This window comes from Xyrauchen texanus, chromosome 43 (genome assembly GCF_025860055.1).
Source record: "Xyrauchen texanus isolate HMW12.3.18 chromosome 43, RBS_HiC_50CHRs, whole genome shotgun sequence".
NCBI lineage: Eukaryota > Metazoa > Chordata > Actinopteri > Cypriniformes > Catostomidae > Xyrauchen > Xyrauchen texanus.
Genome location: NC_068318.1, coordinates 9,213,484 through 9,235,803, shown reverse-complemented (window position 1 = coordinate 9,235,803; position 22,320 = coordinate 9,213,484). Strand labels below are relative to the sequence as shown.

At 40.1% G+C, this 22,320-nt stretch overlaps 1 protein-coding gene across 2 annotated transcripts; it reads left to right on the top strand.

Moving 5' to 3' along the window:
- The first annotated feature begins 16,443 nt into the window (after positions 1-16,443).
- Positions 16,444-22,320, top strand: swi5 (SWI5 homologous recombination repair protein). Of its 2 annotated transcripts, none has more exons than XM_052115482.1 (5): positions 16,444-16,649; positions 16,742-16,796; positions 17,030-17,139; positions 20,104-20,198; positions 20,689-22,320. In XM_052115482.1, the coding sequence occupies exons 1-5, from the start codon at positions 16,543-16,545 to the stop codon at positions 20,799-20,801; spliced, it is 480 nt and encodes a 159-aa protein (XP_051971442.1). In that variant the 5' UTR covers positions 16,444-16,542; the 3' UTR covers positions 20,802-22,320. The 2 variants fall into 2 exon arrangements, with proteins under 2 accessions (XP_051971442.1, XP_051971443.1); XM_052115483.1 differs by having other exon boundaries at positions 20,685-22,320.

Here is a 22,320-nt window from a genome sequence, read left to right as displayed (position 1 = left end):
TACTCTTTAATAATGACATTGATGATCAAGAATATTTTTTCTCTCCTTTACTCCTTTGTTTCTAGCTTTCTTTCTCTGTGTATAGCTACACACTACAGTCCTACAGGTGACTTCTGTTATCACCATGTGGTAGAGTTGTGATGGTTGATTTTAAATTTCTCTTTCATTCATCGTGACACATTTATGCTTCACGCTCTCTCATGTACACACACACGTTTCAGTGCCTGTTAACCAACTGTATAATTATGATTATTTTATTTATGAATTGTTTTGACTTATTTATTTTGCATCACTGCTTTTCACAGTATTTTTGTTTCAGCCGTAGGTAAATAATATTGTTTAAGTGATGCCGCAATGTTACAGTAATGGATTATACAATTAAGAACACAATGTGGAAAATAAAACGTGTGAAACGTTTTTTAGATTTTCTCTAATGGTGAAAAATTTGTTCAAAATCATGGTTGGATTGTAATAAGAATGATATTGCCAGGAAAATCTGAATTTGTTGGTGGAATTATTTATGGTTTTCCAAGATATATATTCTACCTGAAATATAGAGTAGTATCAGAATTAGCAGTTCAATATTAAAATATTATAGGATATTACATCATAAACAGTTGGTTATGTCTAGTAAAACACATGATGTCAGGAATTCAAGCCACACAAGTTGCAGTTAGTAAAACCAAGTGCAAGAGTGTTTTCTGAGACTCTCAGGATTTACAGGGTTAACACAGTGAGATCAATGGTACAGGTGATATCACACAGAAGAGAAGCTTCACAAACTGAAGGATTCACAAGGTTCATGTCCACAGAACTGAAGAAGAGGTATCAGGTGAAGTAGCAGGGTAAACACTGAACAGATATCGATGATCAAAGAAGAAATACAGACAAGGTAAATAAACACCGCGTGAGAGCAGCACGGTCAAACTAGAGTCCTTTGTGTGAGATTTGACAATGAAGTGGCGTGAAGGCGAGTTATTTATGCAGGCTGTTATGAGCGAGTAAATCGATTGCAGGTGCAGTGAATTAGAAATCGGTTGAAGAGGAGCGGAACACTGAGGGAGGTGGAGAGCTGAGGTTCGCGTGACAAAAATCCCCCTCACAGGCCACTCCCGAGGACTGATGCCAGAGCTGAGCAGTCTGGGTGATCCGCGTGGAAGGTAGAAAGCAGCGAGTGTTCCAGAATGTCGTCTCGAGCCACCCAAGACATTTCTTCTGGGCCGGACCCCTCCCAGTCGAATAGGAACTGCAGACGACCCCTCGGGCACAAGGAGTCCAGGATTTCCCGCACAGAATACACCGGATCATCCTCCAGGAGTGGCGTAGGGGCTTCATCACCCCCATCGGGCTCTGTGTGAGAGGGAGACAGAGAAGGATGGTAAGGTTTTAATAGTGACACTTGAAAAGTAGGTACAATTCTATAGTCTGGTGGTAACTGAAGACAATATGTTACGGTATTAACTTGTTCTAAACTAATGTAAGGGCCAATGAAACGGGGACTTAGCTTTTTGCAAGGGAGGTGAAGTCTGATGTCCCTGGCGGAGAGCCAGACCTAATGTACTGGCTGGTCGGGTTGCGGATCAGAACAGCGGACATCAGCCTGGCTTTTCCGTCTTCTTATGGCCCACTGCAGGTGAACATTCTCCTCATCCCAGACCCTCTCACTCATCTGGAACCAGTGGTCAACCATGGTGACTCTGAAGGTTCGCTTGCCCAGGGGAATAAGGAAGATTGGAAGCAGAGTATGTACTGGAATGGAGTGAGGCCGGTGGTCTGCTGGCAGAGAGAGTTCTGTGCATACTCAGCCCAGGGAAGGTAGTGAATCTAGTGGTTCTGGTTGCGATGGCAGTAGGTCCGGAGAAAGCGGACCGAGCTCCTGGATCTTCCGTTCATCTGCCTGTTCGTCTGTGGATGTAACCAGAAGAGAGACTTACAGACACACCCAGAAATGATAAGAAAGCCTTCCATACCTTTGAGATTAATTGTGGTCCACGGTCTGACACTATGTCCTCCGGGAGTCTGAAGTTCCTGAACACCTGATGGAACAGGCCCTCGGCTGTTTCTAAGGCAGTTAGTAAGCCCTTCAGTGGTACCAAGCGGCAGGCTATGGAAATGGTCTACGACCATGAAGACACAGGTGAACCCCTCAAAGGAAGACAGGGCAGTGAAGAAGTCCACTCCTAGGTGGGACCAGGGTCTTTGAGGAATAGGCAGAGGAAGAAGCTTTCCGCCTGACATACCTGGATATCTGGGGCCACCAGTAACGGATGCAGAGGAGTGAGAGGGTCTGTGTTATGCCGGGATGGCCCGATCCGAGGGAGGAGCTGTGGGAGTCCTCGAGAAGGGAAGGGCGGAGCGCAGCAGGTACATAAGTGTGTTTGGGTGGACATTCGGCTGGAGGAGGATCGGTCTCAGATGAGACCTCTGACAAGGATTCAGCCTTTTCACCTCCTAGAGATATTCCAGTTTCCGATGGTCTGTGACCACTTGGAAAGGGTGCTTGGTGCCCTCCAACCAATGGCGCCACACCTCCAGCGCCAACTTGATGGCAAGATGTCATCATTTTGTTTGCTGTTGAGAGCTTGCAGAAGGCGGCGGCACAAGGATGGAGCTTATGAGGCATCAACCTCCACAATGAACGGGAGCTCCAGGTTTGGATGTCACAGTATGGGAGTGGAGGTGAAGGCCAGTTTGAGTGTCTGGAAGGCGTGGATGGCTTTAGGTGACCAGGGTAATTTCTTTGGCTTTTGGTGCAGTAGTGAGGTTGATGGAGCATTGATGGAACTGAAGTTCCTGATGAATCGGCGGTAAAAGTTGGTGAACCCGAGGAAGCGCTGGAGTTCCTTGACCACAGTTGGTTTTGGACAGGATTGAAAAGCTTCGACCTTTTAACCATGTTTGACTTGGAGTGGCTGAGCTAAGAGGACTGTGGTAACTTTATGTATTTATATATGTTACACACCTCAATCTGGGTGGCCAAGGACAAGACTTTGCCTCCGCTTCTGAGACTGCCAATCCAGGCATCTTATCACGTGGCTCGTTGTGCATGACACCGCGGAGACTCTGCATGTGGAGGCTCATGCTACTCTCTGCGATCCATACACAAATTAGCATGCATCCCATTGAGAGCGGGAGCCATTAATCGCGACCACAAGGAGTTTATCCCATGTGACTCTACCCTCCCTAGCAACCGGGCCAATTTGGTTGTGATTTATAGTAAAAAGAATGATAAAAAGGACTTAAATATTGATTTGTTTCTCATCCACACCTATCATAAGTGGGTTATTATTATCAAAATAAAACAGAGGATCTAATGTTTAGTGTGTTATAGTATAGGCTCTAAAGTTACTTCAGCTTAGATCTAAACCTCATCATGAGACAAAACTTCATCATGGTTTTGGTTTTGTACAACAATTCAACCAACTAGTAAATAATATTAAATTACTTACGATTCTGACAAAAAATGGCCAGTTAGTTCATGGATTTCTTCTTTGGCAGTAAAAAATAGTTCCAAAAGAAGCTAAGCATCAAGAACAACTTTCTTTCTGCACTGCAATCATACACTTGTTTTGAACTATTGGTGTTTCATTTGTTAACTAATTAGTGTTTTTGAATTAATCTTATAAGTGAAAGAATCTTTCTCATTCACTTCCACTGTTTCTGTTGTGAATGTCTTAAATCAGTTAAATCAATGATTCAATTTCTTGCCATTTAAATATATTAGAGCTGAGTATAACCACAAAAATATATATTCACAATAAACATTTCCATGAATTTAAAAAATGTAAGTTCTTTACATGACTTTTCCAGGACTCGAAATCTCCATTTTAAAATTCCCTGATATTTTCAGGTTTTCCATGATCTTGATAATCATATATATACACTCACCTAAAGGATTATTAGGAACACCATACTAATACTGTTTGACCCCTTTCGCCTTCAGAACTGCCTTAATTTTACGTGGCATTGATTCAACAAGGTGCTGAAAGCATTCTTTAGAAATGTTGGCCCATATTGATAGGATAGCATCTTGCAGTTGATGGAGATTTGTGGGATGCACATCCAGGGCACGAAGCTCCCGTTCCACCACATCCCAAAGATGCTCTATTGGGTTGAGATCTGGTGACTGTGGGGGCCATTTTAGTACAGTGAACTCATTGTCATGAATAAGAAACCAATTTGAAATGATTCGAGCTTTGTGACATGGTGCATTATCCTGCTGGAAGTAGCCATCAGAGGATGGTACATGGTGGCCATAAGGGATGGACATGGTCAGAAACAATGCTCAGGTAGGCCGTGGCATTTAAACGATGCCCAATTGGCACTAAGGGGCCTAAAGTGTGCCAAGAAACATCCCCCACACCATTATACCACCACCACCAGCCTGCACAGTGGTAACAAGGCATGATGGATCCATGTTCTCATTCTGTTTACGCCAAATTCTGACTCTACCATCTGAATGTCTCAACAGAAATCGAGACTCATCAGACCAGGCAACATTTTTCCAGTCTTCAACTGTCCAATTTTGGTGAGTTCTTGCAAATTGTAGCCTCTTTTTCCTATTTGTAGTGGAGATGAGTGGTACCCGGTGGGGTCTTCTGCTGTTGTAGCCCATCCGCCTCAAGGTTGTGCGTGTTGTGGCTTCACAAATGCTTTGCTGCATACCTCGGTTGTAACGAGTGGTTATTTCAGGCAAAGTTGCTCTTCTATCAGCTTGAATCAGTCGGCCCATTCTCCTCTGACCTCTATCATCAACAAGGCATTTTCGCCCACAGGACTGCCGCATACTGGATGTTTTTCCCTTTTCACGCAATTCTTTGTATACCCTAGAAATGGTTGTGCGTGAAAATCTCCGTAACTGAGCAGATTGTGAAATACTCAGACCGGCCCGTCTGGCACCAACAACCATGCCACGCTCAAAATGGCTTAAATCACCTTTCTTTCCCATTCTGACATTCAGTTTGGAGTTCAGGAGATTGTCTTGACCAGGACCACACCCCTAAATGCATTGAAGCAACTGCCATGTGATTGGTTGATTAGATAATTGCATTAATGAGAAATTGAACAGGTGTTCCTAATAATCCTTTAGGTGAGTGTATATATATATATAGGGTTCTATGTATAAGGTATATACTGTATATAAGCAAACTAAAGATGCTTTAATTATTTCAGCAATTTTGTGTTTGCTCAATTTAAAATGGATGAAAATAAGCACAAAACACAAAATAAAATAAAAAAAAAGGGGGGGGGGGTCTAAAAAGTAAAAACACATACATTTTTTATTTTATTACAGTGTGTATACATTTTAAGATAAATTAGAATTCAGATCTGAATTTTCAATGAAATACAGTCTGTATCTTCCTGTAATTAAATATTTATGGCCACAATGTTCCCCAGAATACAGTTGGGATGGTCACTGGAGGAGTATTGATGTTATATGACATGCCTTGAATTATCACTCCCTGAGATGAACCTCTTTCTCTCTCTTTGTATCGCCCTCCACCGAGAGCCAGCATAAAGGAGGGTATGTTGGGTTGTGTATTTTACAGTCCTTGACAGTGATATGAGTGAAGAGCTTCTGCTCATGCTATATCTTTTCCTTTAAGAAGACGCATTAGATTCTGCTCTGAGATAGTGTTTTCGGTAGGTGTACACTATTCTTTGAGCTTCTTGTCAGTTTAATATGGTTGCAGACCCTTTCAAAGATAAAAAAAAAAAATGGAGGTCAGGCTCACAGCATTTGCTTGCCTTGTTTTCCAGCCAAGCCTCAGATGCTGCCAACTAAATACCACTCACTGTAGTTGTTGCAGAGAAGAGTGAATAAAGTAAGATGAAAATAACAATAATAAGAGATGAAAACACTCATGTAAATGAAGTCTTTACTTTAGTTGATGTCAGATCTAGAGAGCCCACCAAAGTCTTGTTAGTTTGAATCTGGAGAAAGAGACTGGAATTACTGACTCTGTGGATTTTTCCTCCTCCCAACTCTTTTCCTCTCTCCTGCAGCTCTTTGTGTGGAGAGAGAATAAATAAAGCATGGCTCAAGAGGGCTAGCCCAATGGACAAATTTGTCCTTTTCCATTTATTTATTTATTTTTTCTCTTAGTCGAAACCCTTCTTCCTTTCACACTGCCCAGTCAAGCATGGGCACATGGCTCTTTTTACATCTACTGTGGAAATGGCCACAAGCTCTCGAGCTAGTCTGCGTCAGATATTGGCCTTAAACACATAATACAGAGCTGTGTTCAGTGAATGCTGAGTCAACTTGTCTCAAACACCCAAGAGCAAGATCAATCTGAATCAAACCGTAAAGTTAGTGTGTTGCTTAGTTGCCAATGTTCACATCATAAACTAAATTCCCTACACTCAGTTTAAGCTATACACATCCTTTTATCGCAAGACTTTCGACTTTTAATCACGTGCAGGATATGAATTACAGATATACAGCGTCGTGGCCAGGGGTACACAAAGTCTCGATCCCTCCATCAGGGAACGGAGGTAACAATAGTAACCTAGACATTCCCCGTCTGTCGCTCATTCGACGTTGTGTTTAATGAAGCGACGCTAGGGGTCCCTATTCAATCACGCCATGTACTGAACCCTGTTCGTAAGCTGCTGATGCAGGTGCGGGCAGGCAGTTGCGTGCCAAAGCAGCAGGCTGCATCAGACTGCATGTACCCTTCCCCAACGCCCCATAAATTGTCATAAACTTCTTAGGTTCCCGCCATCCAGAAGGGGGGGAACAAGCGACGTGCCAAGAATGGGAGCAGGCCGCGCCAGCTGCACCTTTTCTCTCTCTATGTTTCTCGCATAGAATTAAAGTGGCTGGGGCCATTTAACGCTATAACACACATCGGGGAAGGTGTTCTTTTATTATTCTTTTATTATTCTTTCTGGGGGTAAAGACCCCATGGACACCACATCCTGCCCAGGCTGGGGAGGTTAAATGTGGCGACTACGTTACAGAACGTGCATAGAACGTGTTTCTGCGTGAGCATCTTGAACGGGAGTTTGTGCAAAGCCCGGTTGAAAACTCGTAAGTACAGGATCGGTTGCAAGCTGCCACCTTTTTTGGGTATGATGAAGTAAGGGCTTTAGAAATCTTTCTTCATCTTGGCTGGAGGGACAGGCTCTATCGTGTCTTTGAGTAAAATGGTCGCATTCTCCAAATGTAGGGTGTTGGCGTCTTTGCCGTGCACTGAGGTAAAGTGGATACCGCCAAAAGGGGGTGGGGCCCTGTCGAACTGAATCGCGTAGCCAAGTCTGATGGTCCTGGCCAACCAACGCGACTGGTTGGGAAGTGAAAGCCACACGTCCTAGCTCCGTGCAAGGGGCACTAAGGACATGATCATTTTCGACATACCAGGCAGGGCTTTGCAGTGGGGCGGAGCAGGTAGTATTGCATCGGGAGGGAAAAGTGCGTCCCTTGGCTTTGGTATTTTATTGAGAATGTGGGTACCGCAGGCCGAAGGGGGTGCAGGAAACTAAATAAAGGAAAATGAGGATTCTCCTCCCGGCCCTCCACCGGGGGACGGAGTGGTCTGCTTACCAGCTCCAGAGCAAACTTCTCGTTCCCTGGGTTCTCCATCTCAGGAACACTTGGGAGCCTTCCGGGTCCTCTAGGATGTCCGATAAATGGGGGTGTGCACTTCCTGCGGGGTGCTCGACACTGGGGTGGAGAGCTAGGACCAGGTTGAGGCGGAGCTGCCTGACGTTTGGAAGTTGCAGGGGGACACCCTCGTTCCCCCCAGTGAGCCTACTTGCACAGAGGTTGTGAAAGGTCAGGGAGGACGAGGAGCAGGATATGTTGTATGGTCTCTGTCTGTTTACTTACCATTGAAAACTGCCGGGCGAAGTCTCCGATGGTGTCGACAAACAGCCCAACGTGGGAGATGGGGGCATCAAGGAAATGAACCTTTTTGGCCTCTCGCGACTCGACCAGGTTGAGCCAAAGGTGGCGTTCCTGGACCACCAGTGTGGACATCGCCTGCCTGAGAGCACGCCATCAACTTCGTTGCTCAGAGGGCGAAGTCGGTCGCTGAGCGCAGCTCCTGCATTAGTTCCAGGTCAGGGGAACTTGGGGAATCGACAAATAACCCCTTGCCACCCTGCCATCGAGGGTAGTGAGAGCAGTGGAGGTCATGGATTGTGTGTGGGCAGGGAAAGATGCCTGCCACGAACGCTTGAGCTCATCATGCACCTCTGGGAAGAAAGGAACAGGGGCGGAGCATGGCCGTGAGTGGTGCTCTGGCCCCAGGAACCAATCATCGAGCCACAAGGGTTCAGTGGGGAGCGCGGAGTGTTCTACTCCAGCCTTATACCCACAGGGAGTCCAGCCGAGTCCTCCGCGTCAGACATGACGAGCCTGCTCTCCAATGCTGCGATCGATAACTCATCTTCGTTGGGAGCTCTGAACGAGATTGCGGACCTGCCGTGAGATGAACCGGAAACCTCGCTCCAGAGCTCGGTTGGAGCATACAAGTGTGACTGGGAATGGGAGGTCAGTGAGGGAATACCTGGCGGAGAAGCTCCCATTGATGTCCACATATCGCCCCCCTCAAACCCATAGGTAGAAGGACCGAGTCTGGGAGCTGCTGGGGTGACTTGCCCTCTTATGAAGTTGAGCCACGACCACAACGTAGCCATGGTCATGTCCTCGCAATGAGGATATGAACCATCCATGAACGCTGACTCCGCATGTGTGGCACCCAAACACGTAGGGCAGCGATCGTGGCCATCAGAAGCAGGGAGATATTGACCGCAAACAGGAATTATACACAAACGAAAAGGCACCTTGATAAAGACACTTTCGTTTGTACCACACTTTCAGAGAAAATACATACTCTTTTTGTCACTCTGCTGTACTGTCAAATCGTCCAGGGGTGTTGCTCGACACAACCATAGTGTGTGAGGGGGAGAACCACTGTAATGCGCCGTAGATCCAACAGCATTAGCGAGAGGGAGAGATGAATGGAATGGCAGGAGGGATTCAGCTCAGTGAATGCGTCCGCTTGGCTCCGAAGAAGATATCTGAGTGTGTGTTTGCAAGCGGCACTCCTTTTATACCCGTATGACCGAGGGAGTGGCATGCAAATTCCACAAGCCAATTCTCATTGGCCTTTTCTCAAAGATCAGAAATATCTGGGCTCCCAAGAGTGAACCTGTTATAGAGGCAGACGAAGGCAGACGAGGGGTGAGGATGCGGTTTATTGACAAAATAACTACACAAACAACACTTGAACAAATAAAACGTCCACGATGGGAAAATAAATCAAAAACACGAAAAGACATCCAAGAAGAACACAGGCTGGAGAAACATCCACGGAGGGCAAAGATAACATTCAAACATCTACATTCAACGACCGACAGGGACTGAACAAACAACGGGGCTTAAGTACACAGGGAGAGTGATGATCAAACGGGACACGGGTGAGAACAATGAATGACAGGCAATGATGAGGGCAGGGAATTATGGAAAGTGTAGTTTACAACAGGTGACAAGTGAAACACGGGGCAGACAACAGGGGATCGTGACAGAACCCCTAGTGTCAACTCATCAACACAACGTCGAGTGAGTGACAGATAGGGAACTATAATTTTTTATATCAATAATTACATTGTTACTAGTGCAATGTTAATTTCAGATGATGAAATTGATTTCAGGTATTAGTAAATTGAAGAGTAACTACAAATATCATAAAAAGAGTTCTTACTAGTTACAATAACATTACAGAAATTTTAAATTAACATTGCCATTAGAGAAAAATTAGCATTTTTACTAGCAGGGACTAAAAACAGAATGTAACCAAAAAATGAACAAAATCCCTTTCAACTGTTCTAGAGTGAAAACATAATTATAATTTTATTTAATCCCGCTTTCTCCCAATTTGGAATGCCCAATTTCCCACTACTTAGTAGGTCCTCATGGTGGCATCGTTACTCACCTCAATCCGGGTAGTGGAGGACAAGTCTCAGTTGCCTCCGCTTCTGAGACTGTCAATCTGCGTATCTTATCATGTGGCTCGTTGTTCATGACACAGCGGAGACTCCCAGCATGTGGAGACTTATGCTACTCTCCACGATCCACGCACAACTTACCACGCACCCCATTGAGAGTGAGAACCCTTAATCGCGACCACAAGAAAGTTACTCCATGAGACTAAAATGTGAAGTCACAGACCAATTTTGCTCATCTGCAAATCAGTATGTGAATTCATACAATGAGAGTTGCACACTTGTAGAATATTTTCTCACAAATAATTTTATTTTCTTGGATACTTTTCTTTCACAAATACAAGTACATAACTACAACTGCTTGATTCTGCTGCTACGAGTCTCAAACACAGTTTTTTGCATGCAAATGACAAGATTTGCGTGCTCTCCCTTTTGCACAACATATCTATGTAAAATATGGAGCAAAAGTGATTTGTGCATCTGTAGAGGCAGCGGTGGCCATTGTTCAGAGATTAGAGAATTCTGGCCAATCAGAAGAGCTAGTTTGGGTGCCTATTTGTTTTTTATTATTATTTTATTATTAATGCTTGAACAACAATAACATAAGAACATTGCCAAGGGAATAAATACAAATACACAAACACACAATAAAACGATACATAATTGACACACACATACATACACATTTTTTTATAACTTGTTGAGTGGCTAAAGCACAGGGCTGTTAATCAGAAGGTCGTTGGTTCGAACCCCATGGCCACCACCATTGTGTCCTTGAGCAAGTCACTTAACTCCAGGTTGCTCTGGAGGGATTGTCCCTGTAATAATTGCACTGTAAGTTGCTTTGGATAAAAGCGTCTGCCAAATGCATAAATGTAAATGTAACTCATTTTAATTTAACTAACAATTTAACTAATAAATAAACCAACTAATAAGTTGCTAAATGACATGACAAGGACACAGACACTACAGTTGTATTAATACAATAACACACAGACATTAATACACCAGGAAAGCTTTCAAGGATTTTCTTTAAACATTTCTTCATAATATTTAAGGAATCTTAGGGTTTTCTCTTATTTATATAATAAAGAGATTTAAGATTTAATTAAATTTCAAAGTGGGGATAGGATGGAATACTGTTTGCATATTTTTGCTTATGAATTAAGTATTTACCATATAAAATAAAACAAATTTGCAATATAATCCAGGGGTCTATTTTTATTATCGATATAATAAAAAGTAATGTTTTTTAAACTGAAAGCGTGTGTAACTGTTACGATCCCTTGTTGTCTGCCCCATGTTTTCTGTTTCACATGTCACTTATCACATTTCATGTCACGTTTTCCTTGTTGTCCACCCGTGTTTCAATAGTCTTTGTATAAAAACTACATTTCCCATCATTCCCGGCCCTCACTGCCAGCACTGCATTATTGTCCACACCTGATTGTTATTTTGTCATCATCGTGTCTGTTTATTTAAACCCTGCTGTTTCTCCGTTTGGTTGTCGATCATTGATAATGTTTTCTAGTGTTTCTTGATGTTTCCTGATGTTTGTTCATGCCTGCTCATGTTTTCTCCTGAATGTTCGGTCGAGGATTACCTTGCCCTTCGTGGATGTTCTTTCGTGTTTTTAGTTTCATTTTCCCTAAGCGGACCTTTCATTTTTTCCTGTGTTTGTCTGATTATTGTTGCAATAAACCGCAGTTAGATCCAAACCTCCCGTCTGCCTTCTCCTGCCTTCCCAGAATCATAGCAGTAACATTGGCAGAATCAAATATGGGAAAATCTAGGTCAGACTAAAATTGTTTGGAAATAGTGCAACCAATAAACAAATGTACAAATGTCTCTGTTGTTTACAAAAAGAACATGAGCTTTCAGTGTCCAAATATTTAGAAATGTTAGAATTGACGGGGTATATTTTATGTAAAATTTTGAAAAGTATTTCCTTTGCCTTATTGGAAATACAATATTTTCTAGGTAAAAGCGGGGCCCTTTTCCAATCAATATCTTCTACCAAGGACCTCCAACAGAACTTTCCTTCTGGTGAAATTTTCTTTTTAAATTGAAAAATTTGGCATACATGACTATTGGTACATTTCGTATCTAATAGATCAATTCCTTCCAAGAGTAATGTAAATTGTATTGTAACTGTATTCCTTGGATTATATATGGAGTGACTTTTAATAAGGTAAATGAACCCAGGTGAGATTGTTTTAACCATTGCACTAAACTCTTTTGGAGAAACCAGGAAATTGTGGTAAGTCATAAATTGCTCATAAGTCAAAAAATGTTCAAATAAGGTAAGGATACAGCTAATATTATTTTGTAACCATCTGGGGGGAAAAAGCAACTTATTCCTGATAGTGATATCACTGTTATTCCATAAAAGTGTTCTATGGGGTGAGAAACTATGGACATAGCACAGCTTCCAGGCAAGGAGACACTGCTGATTAAATTTGGACCAAGCAATAGGTAGCTTAGAAGGTAAATATTGACATTTCAAATTAAAGGAAAGGCTACCAATTTTATGAAAATATGATTGGGGATAAAATACCAAATGGATTTGCGAGACATCTTTTAAGCCAATTTATTTAAAGATATTTATCATGTCAGAAAAAAAAAGAAAAAAATACCTCCATCCGCTCTGCAGTTGGAGAGCACTTCTTTAATTTATGAGTTTTCTTTTTCCAAATTAAATAAAAAAAAAAAAACATTATTAATTTCTTTAGTAATTTTATTCTCAACAAAGATTTCAGCCTTTGACAGGAGGACTCTGCCATATAACGATAGGTCCCGTTGTAGCCAGATAAGTAGGCGCCCGGACGAGTAGGAAAAAAAACTTCCATGAGCATCCTCCCGAGCTGGCAGTGGCAAATACCAATAAAGTTATGTTTTTTCTTTCTTTTTCTGAAATTCTCAAAAGGGTAATCTTACATTAGGTGCATACTTATGATACTCACCTGCGAAGACCCAACCTGTTCTGTCGTTTTTCTAGAAGGTAAAGCAGAAGAGAATATAAGGAATAATTTGTTTAATATTAGACGACTGAATAGCAAACCTTTCGTGAAACAAGAATGACTAAGAAACACTGATTACCAACCGTAGCTGACCAGTGCACATATTTAAACTATAAACAAATGTATAATAGTGAGTGATTTCAGAAAAAAGAAAGAACATTTTTTTTTACCTTTATTGGTATTTGCCACTGCCAGCTCGGGAAGATGCTCGTGGAAGTTCCCGCCAATGAGATGGATAGCATCCGTCAGGCAGTTGAGGGAAAAAAACTGCCTGACGGTTCTGGTGCTCAGAGCTCTGAAACTTTGGCCAGAAGGCTCTGTTGGTCCATACAATGGAAGTGAATGGTGATCAGACCTTTGTAGCTCCAAAAATCACAAAAAAGAAACATAGCAGTAATCCACATGACTCCAATGGTTAAATCTATATATTCAGAAGCGATAAACGAGAGGCAGTGGAACATGCTTTTTTACATCAATGAAAGTTGGTGTACAGACGTTAAAAAGGATGTGCTGTCCTAATTTGGAAGCGCTCTTTATTAACTGTAAGCCATTCTACTCGCCACGGTAGCTTCAATTTCACAGACTGGAGTGTATTTGAGGTTGCAGCCACAGACCTGGATGAGCTCATATCTGGTGCATTCCTACTAGGACTTATTTATCATTCAATAACGATAAACTCTGGTTTACAGCAGAACTCAGGCAGCTTCGTCATGCCAAAGAGGATACTTACAAGGTGGGGATAAAGTATTGTACAACCAGGCCAGAAACACACTGAATAAGGAAATCAGAGTGGCTAAAAAAAGATATTCTGAGAAGCTGAAAAACAAGTTTTTAGCTAACAACACTGCATCAGTGTGGAGTGGCATGAAACAACTCACAAATTACAGGACTCCTACCCCCAACCCTGTGGTGGACCAACAACTGGCTGACAACCTGAATGTGTTCTACTGCAGATTTGAAAGGACCAATCTCACACCCCATACCCGCTCTGACCTTCACTTCACACAAACATCAACACATCCTGCAACCCCCCTCCTGCTACTCAACCTGCACTTAAGATCTGTGAAGATGATGTGTGCTGGGTTTTTCAGAAACAAAAGACGAGGAAGGCTTCAGGCCCAGATGGCGTCTCACCAGCGTGTCTTCAATCCTGTGCTATCCAACTGGCCCCCATCTTCACACAGATCTTCAATAGATCACTGGATCATTGTGAAGTCCCTTGCTGCTTCAAATGCTCAATTATTAATTAAGCATTAATAATTCCCTGTCCCAAAGAAACCAAAAACCACAGGACTTAATGATTAAAGACCTGTCGTCCTGACGTCTGTGGCCATGAAGTAATTTGATAGACTGGTGTTGGCCCACATGAAGAACATCAGTGGACCCTTTCTAGATCCCATTCAATTTGATTATCGAGCAAACAGGTCTGTGGATGATGCAGTCAACATCTAGACAGACCAGGGACATATGCAAGGATCCTTTTTGTGGATTTCAAGTGGGAGACATACATTGTCTCCATTGTGAAAAAAGGCCCAGCAGAGGATGTACTTCCTTTGCCAGCTGAGTTCAACCTGCCACAGACGCTGCTGATACAGTTCTACTCAGCACTCATTGAGTCTGTCCTCTGCACTTCAGTACATGTCTGGTTTGGTTCAGCTACTAAATCAGACATCAGAAGACTACAAAGGACAGTTCTGTCTGCTGAGAGGATTTTTGATTGCCCCCCTTTCAGTGCAAGAATTGCACTGTACCTAACAGATTTGTATTTTGCACTGTACATAACAGATAAAAGATTTGTATTAGAATTGCACTATGTATATCTGTGTGTGTGTGTATGTATGTGTATAATTATTATTGTTTTTTTATTATTAGGCTATCTATGTCTTGCTGCTGTTTTTGCATTGTTTTTTGTATTGTTGTGCACTGGAAGCTTGTCACCGAGACAAATTCCTTGTATATGTAAGCATACTTGGCAGTAAAGCTGATTCTGATTTAGTCCCCCATCTATCACCTGTTACAAATAAAGAATACATGCTGAAAATATCTAAACAAATTCACAGCAATTCTTTAGGAAATGTAAAAGTCTGCTTATATCTTTTTCATAAATTTATTTTTTCTTCAATGCTCTGTCTGAGAATGTTTCATTCCGTACAATTTGGTCCAGCCATACTCAGTGACACTATTGTCTCCCACATTTACACAGTTTGTTAATCCAATTAAAGGACATTTTAATTGTGTGAAGTGATATAGAAAGAGATGCTTGCAGTCGTAGGTGTCAATTTCATAAGGGGCGTGGAGGTCATATTATCAGTGGTTGAATGGTTCCCTTTTTTGTACACTTATAGAGATTTAAATGGATTGAGATTCAAAAATAAAATGTATCCAGACCATACGCCTACATGCATGTTAACAACCAGCGCTTTTACTCATTGATGGCATGTAGAGTTGCCACTTTTGATGTTTTAAAATAAGGGACACTTAAATGGGGGGTTGGGGGTTCATATGCATTATAATATTAAAAAAATGATATCCTTATATGCTAAAATTAGAACTTTCCTGACCCATGACTAATAAAAAAAAATACATTTATATGTTACATTTTTTTTTTTTTTTTTTAATAATTTGTATTATTTATTTATTTTCCTTCACCTGTACTTATCGTTATGATTGTATTGAACATTTATATAGAAAAAATCCACAGTTTTAACACCATTTGTGGACTTTTCAGACGGTCTCTTACCACACCCTCCAGAGTTTTAGCACAATGTGTGGACATTTCAGACGGTCCCTTACCCAACGTAGGCAAAATTTCCAACTTATATCAATGTTAAATTGGTGATCTGGAACGATTTCACCGTGATGCCATCTGACCAGCTTAAATACGGGACAAATCACGTCCCGTATTGATTCAATACGGGACCCATAATTGTATCTTTAAATACGGGATGGGTGGCAACCCTAGTGGTGTATTCTTTAAAAGACAGAGTGCAGTTTGTATTTAAATAATTAGTTAATGTTTTTCTCTTTTCAACACTATTCCATAAAAAAATCGCTTACAGCATATTTAATAATTATCCCCTAGTACTTTCAGAGGACTGAGTTTGAAACAGCTATAAAAATTATTTTCCCTCATTACATTTATTTAGACTACATTGTGAAATGCTGCCATCTACCGACTAAAATATGAAACTGCTCTACATTTACAAATTCCCCTATCTTCAGCTTTCCTGTCTATAAAAACCTTGTAAAAACTTAACAACATATTTAAAAAGAAAAACATATACCTATTTAAAACTCAAGCATTCAGGTTTTAACGGACATGTTTCCACATTACACCAAACTGTACGTGTCACACACTGATCAAGTCACACGTAAAATTACGTGACCGGAAGCTCATTGACAGACCAATCAGTGATCACATAATGAACCAATCAGCGAATTCGCATGTGATGACGCAGAACGGCGGGAAATTACTTTCACTGCCTGCGACGCTTTAATCTTCAACTACCGTGCAGAAGTCAACTAAATCAGCTGTTCGCATATTATAATCAATGTACCTGAGTTTTTAATGGACGATGAAATGGATGAGACAGCGAAACTAGTCACGAGCGTGAGTGTTGATGACGCCTCCGTAAAATGTACGCCACAACGAGGGGGCGTGTCTTCAAGAAGAAGGTAAACAAATGCAGCCAGTAGTTTATTGTGCACATTTTTTAGTATTTACTGGCATATTTTAATGAGTAGCATCGTTTGTTTATTCAATGCAGACCTCCAGATTCCAGATGTAGCGCCAGGAACGTAAATTCTGGCTTTAAATCTCCTGTAAGTAAAGTTGACTCTGAAACATGTGGTTGGAGGGCTTCTGTAGTCATACAATTGTTAATACTAATGAAAATTTAAAAAGTAAAGGCCTCATAACTACAATATTTTTATGATGCTTGCTGATCTTTAAGATAAAATATCAGAGAATGTATTTAAGGGTTGCATGTGTATGTGACACATAACAGTTATAAATGTTATGTGTGACAAAAACAGTTGTCTTTGGTCTGTCATAGGTTCAGAAACCCAGTATGATGAAATCTGCAGTCTGTCCAAAGGAAGAGGTCAAAGCACTCAGGAAAACACTAGATCAGCTTGACTCTGAGATCGCCCTGCTGGAAAAGGAGTAAGTAGTGAATTGGGGAGACAGAGACTATTTGGAATAACAGGTGCCTTGAGATTTTGTATGAATGTATAACTATTAGACTTTGATTATTCTTAATTAATTGTCAGTTTAAGGTGGTTGGGAGACCATACAGTGGATATAAAAGTCTACAGTCCCCTGTTAAAATAGCAGGTTTTTGTGATTAACAAATTAAACAAAGATAAATATCAGACTTTTTGCAACTTTAAAATTAATGTAATTTAAAAATTACAACCTATGCAATGCCACTGAAAACCAAAGTGATTCATTTCAGAGAAAAAAAAAAATGTTAGAATAACTTAACTGCATAAGTGTGCGCACCCTTTTTATAATTGGGTATGTGGCTATGTTCAGAATCAACCAATCATCAAGCTCATGTGAAATAGTAAACACCTGTCTACACCTGACTTTGTGCCAAGTGACTTTGATTAACTCCAAATAAATCTCAGCTGTTCTTGTAGGATTTTTCGGACATATTTTTCGTTGCATGCTACTACAAGAGCCATGGGCCACAAAGAACTTACAAAGCATCAACGGGATCTCTTTGTTGATAAGTATTGTTCAGGTGATGTCTACAAAAATAATTCCAAGGCATTAGATATACAATGGACACAGTGAAGACAGTCATCAATAAGTGGAGAAAGTATGGCACAACAGTGACATTATCAAGAATAGGACGTCCCTCCAAAACTGATGAGAAGACAAAGAAAAAACGGGTCAGGGAGGCTGTCAAGAGGCCTACAACAACATTAAAGGAGCTGCAGCTCTTTCTGGCATGTACTGGTTGCACTCTACATGTGAAAACAATCTCCCGTATTCTTCATCTGTCTGGGCTATTGGCAGGGTGGCAAGACGCAAGCTTTTTGTAATGAAAACATCAGAGAGTCCTTGTCATTCTTTTCATTCAAAAAGAATGCAAACAAATGGCTGGTTGAGAGCCAATCTTGTAGTCACTAATGCTTTCTGTGTACACTTAAACATTGTGTATTTATTTATTTTAATATGAATTGTATTTTTTAACCATAATGTGTTGTATGTAATTGTATTTTTGTGATTTTATACCTGTGGTTATTTTTAAGGTTGCCTTTTTTACATCTGGCTGGGGGACTACTGATGAAAATTAGCACTTCTGAGCTAACTCGGGTACATTTACATTGTTTCAATGTTGATTAATGTACACTGTCCCCTTTAAAAAAAAAAAACAAACAAACAAACAAAAAAAAAAGGTTAAACATTTTGCCCAAAATTTTAAAAGGAGTGTTTGGCGCACATCAGCAGAAGAACACCATACCCACGGTGAATCAAGGTGGTGGCAGAATCGTGCTTTGGGGCTGCTTTTCTTCAGCTGGGACTGGGGCTTTAGTGAAGGTGGAGAGAATCAAGAATAGCTCCAAGTACCAGACAGTTTTGGCACAGAACTTTCTGGTGTCTGATAGAAAATTGAAACTGAAGAGATCTTTCACCTTTCAGCATGACAATGATCCAAAGCACACATCCAAATCAACAAAAGAATGGCTTTAGCAAAAAAAGATTAATATTTTGGAATGGCCCAGCCAGAGTCCAGACCTATACCAATTCTATAGAAAATCTGTGGGGGTGTTACCTGAAGAGTGCCATGTACAGGAGATGCCCTCGCAATTTGACAGATCTGGAACGTATTTGCAAAGAAGAGTCAAGATGTGCCAAGCTAATAGACTCTTATCCAAACAGAGTGCTGTAATAAAATCAAAAGGTGCTTCAACTTCGTATTAGATCTTGGATGTGCACACTTATGCAGTTAGGTTATTCTAATTATTATTATTATTTATTTTTATTCTGAAATGTGTCACTTTGGTTTTCAATGGCAATTGCATAGGTTGTCATTTTTACATTTAAAGGTGCATCTTTGTTTAATTTTTTTACATCACAAAAACCTGCTGTTTTAAAAGGGGTGTGTAGACATTTTATATCCACTGTAGCTCTGTTTAACCCAGTAAAACACTACCTACAAGACACATCAATACACAAAATAAAGCTTTGGTTGTCTGTAAAATAACGGAAATTCAGTTTGGGATGTTAAGTGAAAATCATGGACAATGGTCAAAATTCCTGTCAATGCACCATTTAACATTTAATTAGAAATGCTTTAAATTGTGTGCTGCAAAAAGGTGTTTCTTGACACATAAAGGAATAGTTCACCCAAAAATGAAAATGTTTAGCATAATATTTTAGCTCTGTTGGTCCACACAATTCAAGTGAATAGTGACCAGAACATTAAAGCTTCAAAAAGCACATTAAGGCTGCATAAATGTAATCCATATGTCTCCAGTGGTCAAATCCATATCTTCAGAAGAAATTTGATACGTGTGGGTGAGAAACATCAGTAATCAAGTTCTAGTTCCCTTTGAATGTGAATCACCAAAAACAAAGAATGTGAAAGTGAATATTTATAGTAAAAATGTTTTAAAGGTTGATCTGTTTCTCACTTACACCTATAATATCACTTCTGAAGACATGGATTAAAACACTGCATTCGTATGGATTACTTTTTTGCTGCATTTGTGTGCTATATGAAGCTTCAGTGTTTTGGTCACTATTAACTTGCAATATGTGGACCTTCAGAGCTGAAATATTCTTCTAAAAATCTTCATTTGTGTTCCGCAGAAGAAAGTTACACACATCTGGAATGGCATGAAGGTGAGTAAATGATGAGCGAATTAAATTTTTTGGGTGAACTATACCTATTATATTATATAAAATGTGTTATTATACAACAGTTATATGATACCCTAAAAATATACAAAATATAAAAAATGTATCATCTGATCCTTTAAAGTCAATTAGAATGCTTAGCAGTCTTGTTTGTTGTTAATTACATGGTTATACTTCCAGTACTAACTATTCAAAGCAAGTGCATCATTGTGATTGAATGTCTGATTAAATGGTGCTTTTGTTATTCTGTTGTAGAGGATTTGTTGTGCAGGAGTTGGATCAGCACATAGATTTACTACATGAATACAATGACATCAAAGACATTGGACAAAGTCTTCTGGGCAGATTAGGTAAGACTTGTTGCCATTTGAATATTAAAATATGTTCCAAAAGTCAATGGGAAAGCCAATATTTGAGGATGGCACCCATTTAAATAAAGATAAACATGCATGTGGGGCATTCATGGTTCGATCTGATTATACACACAACCTAGAAATATAAATTGCACATTTTATTCCATGTTAGTTGTTCATCTCATCTCCATAAACTCTTGTGGCCTACACACTTCTAACATCCCACGTATACCAGGGGGTTACCGCTACCGTACGCTTGGCATTTCTCTCTAGTGTCAAGATTATGTTAATAGCATCCTCCAGGGTTAAATATAATGGGGCCCCTTTCAGGCTCTCAGACTGCTGAGTTTCTTGTCTTCTCTGGCCTCATGGTGACTTCAGCTGGCCGGAGGGGGTCTGTGACACGTCATCCTGCCATATGTGACCACTGACAAAGACAACTGTCTCTGTCTCTCTCTCTCTCTCTCTCTCCCTCTCTCTCAGCCAGCCAGCGTGGAGCTACCACACGAGACTTGTACAGTCACTTCGACCTTGAGTTGGATGATTGAGCTACATGAGAGAGCTGTGGAGAACAAGAATCTGGAAAGAAGGCCTCATTGAATACTGTGACACTGTAAAGGGCTATTTCATTATTTTCTGACCCTTATGTTGTTCCTAACCCTTATGCTATTATTGTTTCTGTGGAACACAAAAAGAGACTTTTTGAAGAATTCCACACAGATCTTTTTCATACAATCTTCAAAAATTACTAAAAGAACCATGAAAGTATTCATGCAATATATTCAAAGCATATGATATGTTTGTGTAAGGAATAGACTATAATCCATTATTCACTGAATATCTTGCTCTCAGCCAAAGCTCTGGAATGATTCAAAAGTAGCACGCCAAGGTGTAATGAACTGCTTTGACGTCTTTGACTCCATACAACATTGTTTCTTGCATGTGTCGTAACCAAACGTGATGCATGTCCAAATATGTGGACTTGAGAATGGCATTTGAGCTCTGTGGTGGGGATTATTTTTAATGAATAACAACTTAAAATATGATTTGTTCCTCACACAACGCTATTATATGGCTTCAGAAGACTTAGAAAATAGCGAAATCATAAAAAATTATATGGGCTACATTTAAAGGTGATTTATATATAATAATTTTTATTTTTTTTGGAGCTTGACAGACATGGCCACTATGAGCTGTTATTATATGGAAAAGAGCTGTGTGCCTATTCTTTAAAAAAAAAAAAAAAAAAAGCCTTTTTAGTTTAACAGAATAAGGGTTTGGAACACATGAGAGTAATTAAATAATGACAGAATTTTCTTTTTTTTTTTTTGTGGGACTTATAAATGGTTGGAATGTACCATTTTGGCCTTGAGTGTAGTCATTCATATGCAATAATTGTATTTATAACAAATATACTAGTTAATGGCTTATATTGTTTTTTAGCTTCACGTTGTGCTTTTTCTGAATTTCTGTCTAATTTCAATTAAATGAACATACTCAAATATGTCAAGCTGATACTACATTACAATTAATTAAACTAATGTATTGTTGTTGTCCCAACATTGCTTATCATTGCTATAAATTAGCTGAAGTATTTAATTTAAAAAATAATATTATTATTACTTCTATATACCGTACTTGTCCGGTGGCTCAGTTAAGCTCTAAAAGGCAGACTTTAAAATGGCTTGTCCAACTGTAGGAAAATTATGATAGAGTGTTATGGATTGTGTCATGATATTTATGGATTACATAGATAATACTGCCTGCTACACTGATAGCAAGTTGCAAAAGATCAACAGTCATACATTGTGTTATCTAGCATGGTAATCAAGTTTGAGTTTTTGCTAAGTAGATGTGGTTTTCAAATGAAGAAATGCGTGTTTGCTCACTTTTTGGTAATGAATGAAGCAAAGAAAACACTGTGCTCTTAAAAAAAGCATGAATTAAGTTGATGTAAATTCATTCATTTGCCCACTACTCTGCTTTTTAAAGACCAATTTATTTCTGACATCTGAGTGAAAATAAAATGTAGCTGGGCTAGACATCATTTTGTTCATTGAGAATTTTTTAGATGGTGAAAAGTGGTGTCTTACATGACAAATATGAAAAATAAAAGGGC

Excerpts from the sequence above, each read along its gene's own strand:
- swi5 (XM_052115482.1), top strand. The coding sequence starts at position 16,543 with ATGGACGATGAAATGGATGAGACAGCGAAACTAGTCACGAGCGTGAGT. Across the intron at positions 17,140-20,103 it reads ATCGCCCTGCTGGAAAAGGA|AGGATTTGTTGTGCAGGAGT; the intron begins GTAAGTAGTGAA and ends ATTCTGTTGTAG. Across the intron at positions 20,199-20,688 it reads AAGTCTTCTGGGCAGATTAG|CCAGCGTGGAGCTACCACAC; the intron begins GTAAGACTTGTT and ends TCTCTCAGCCAG.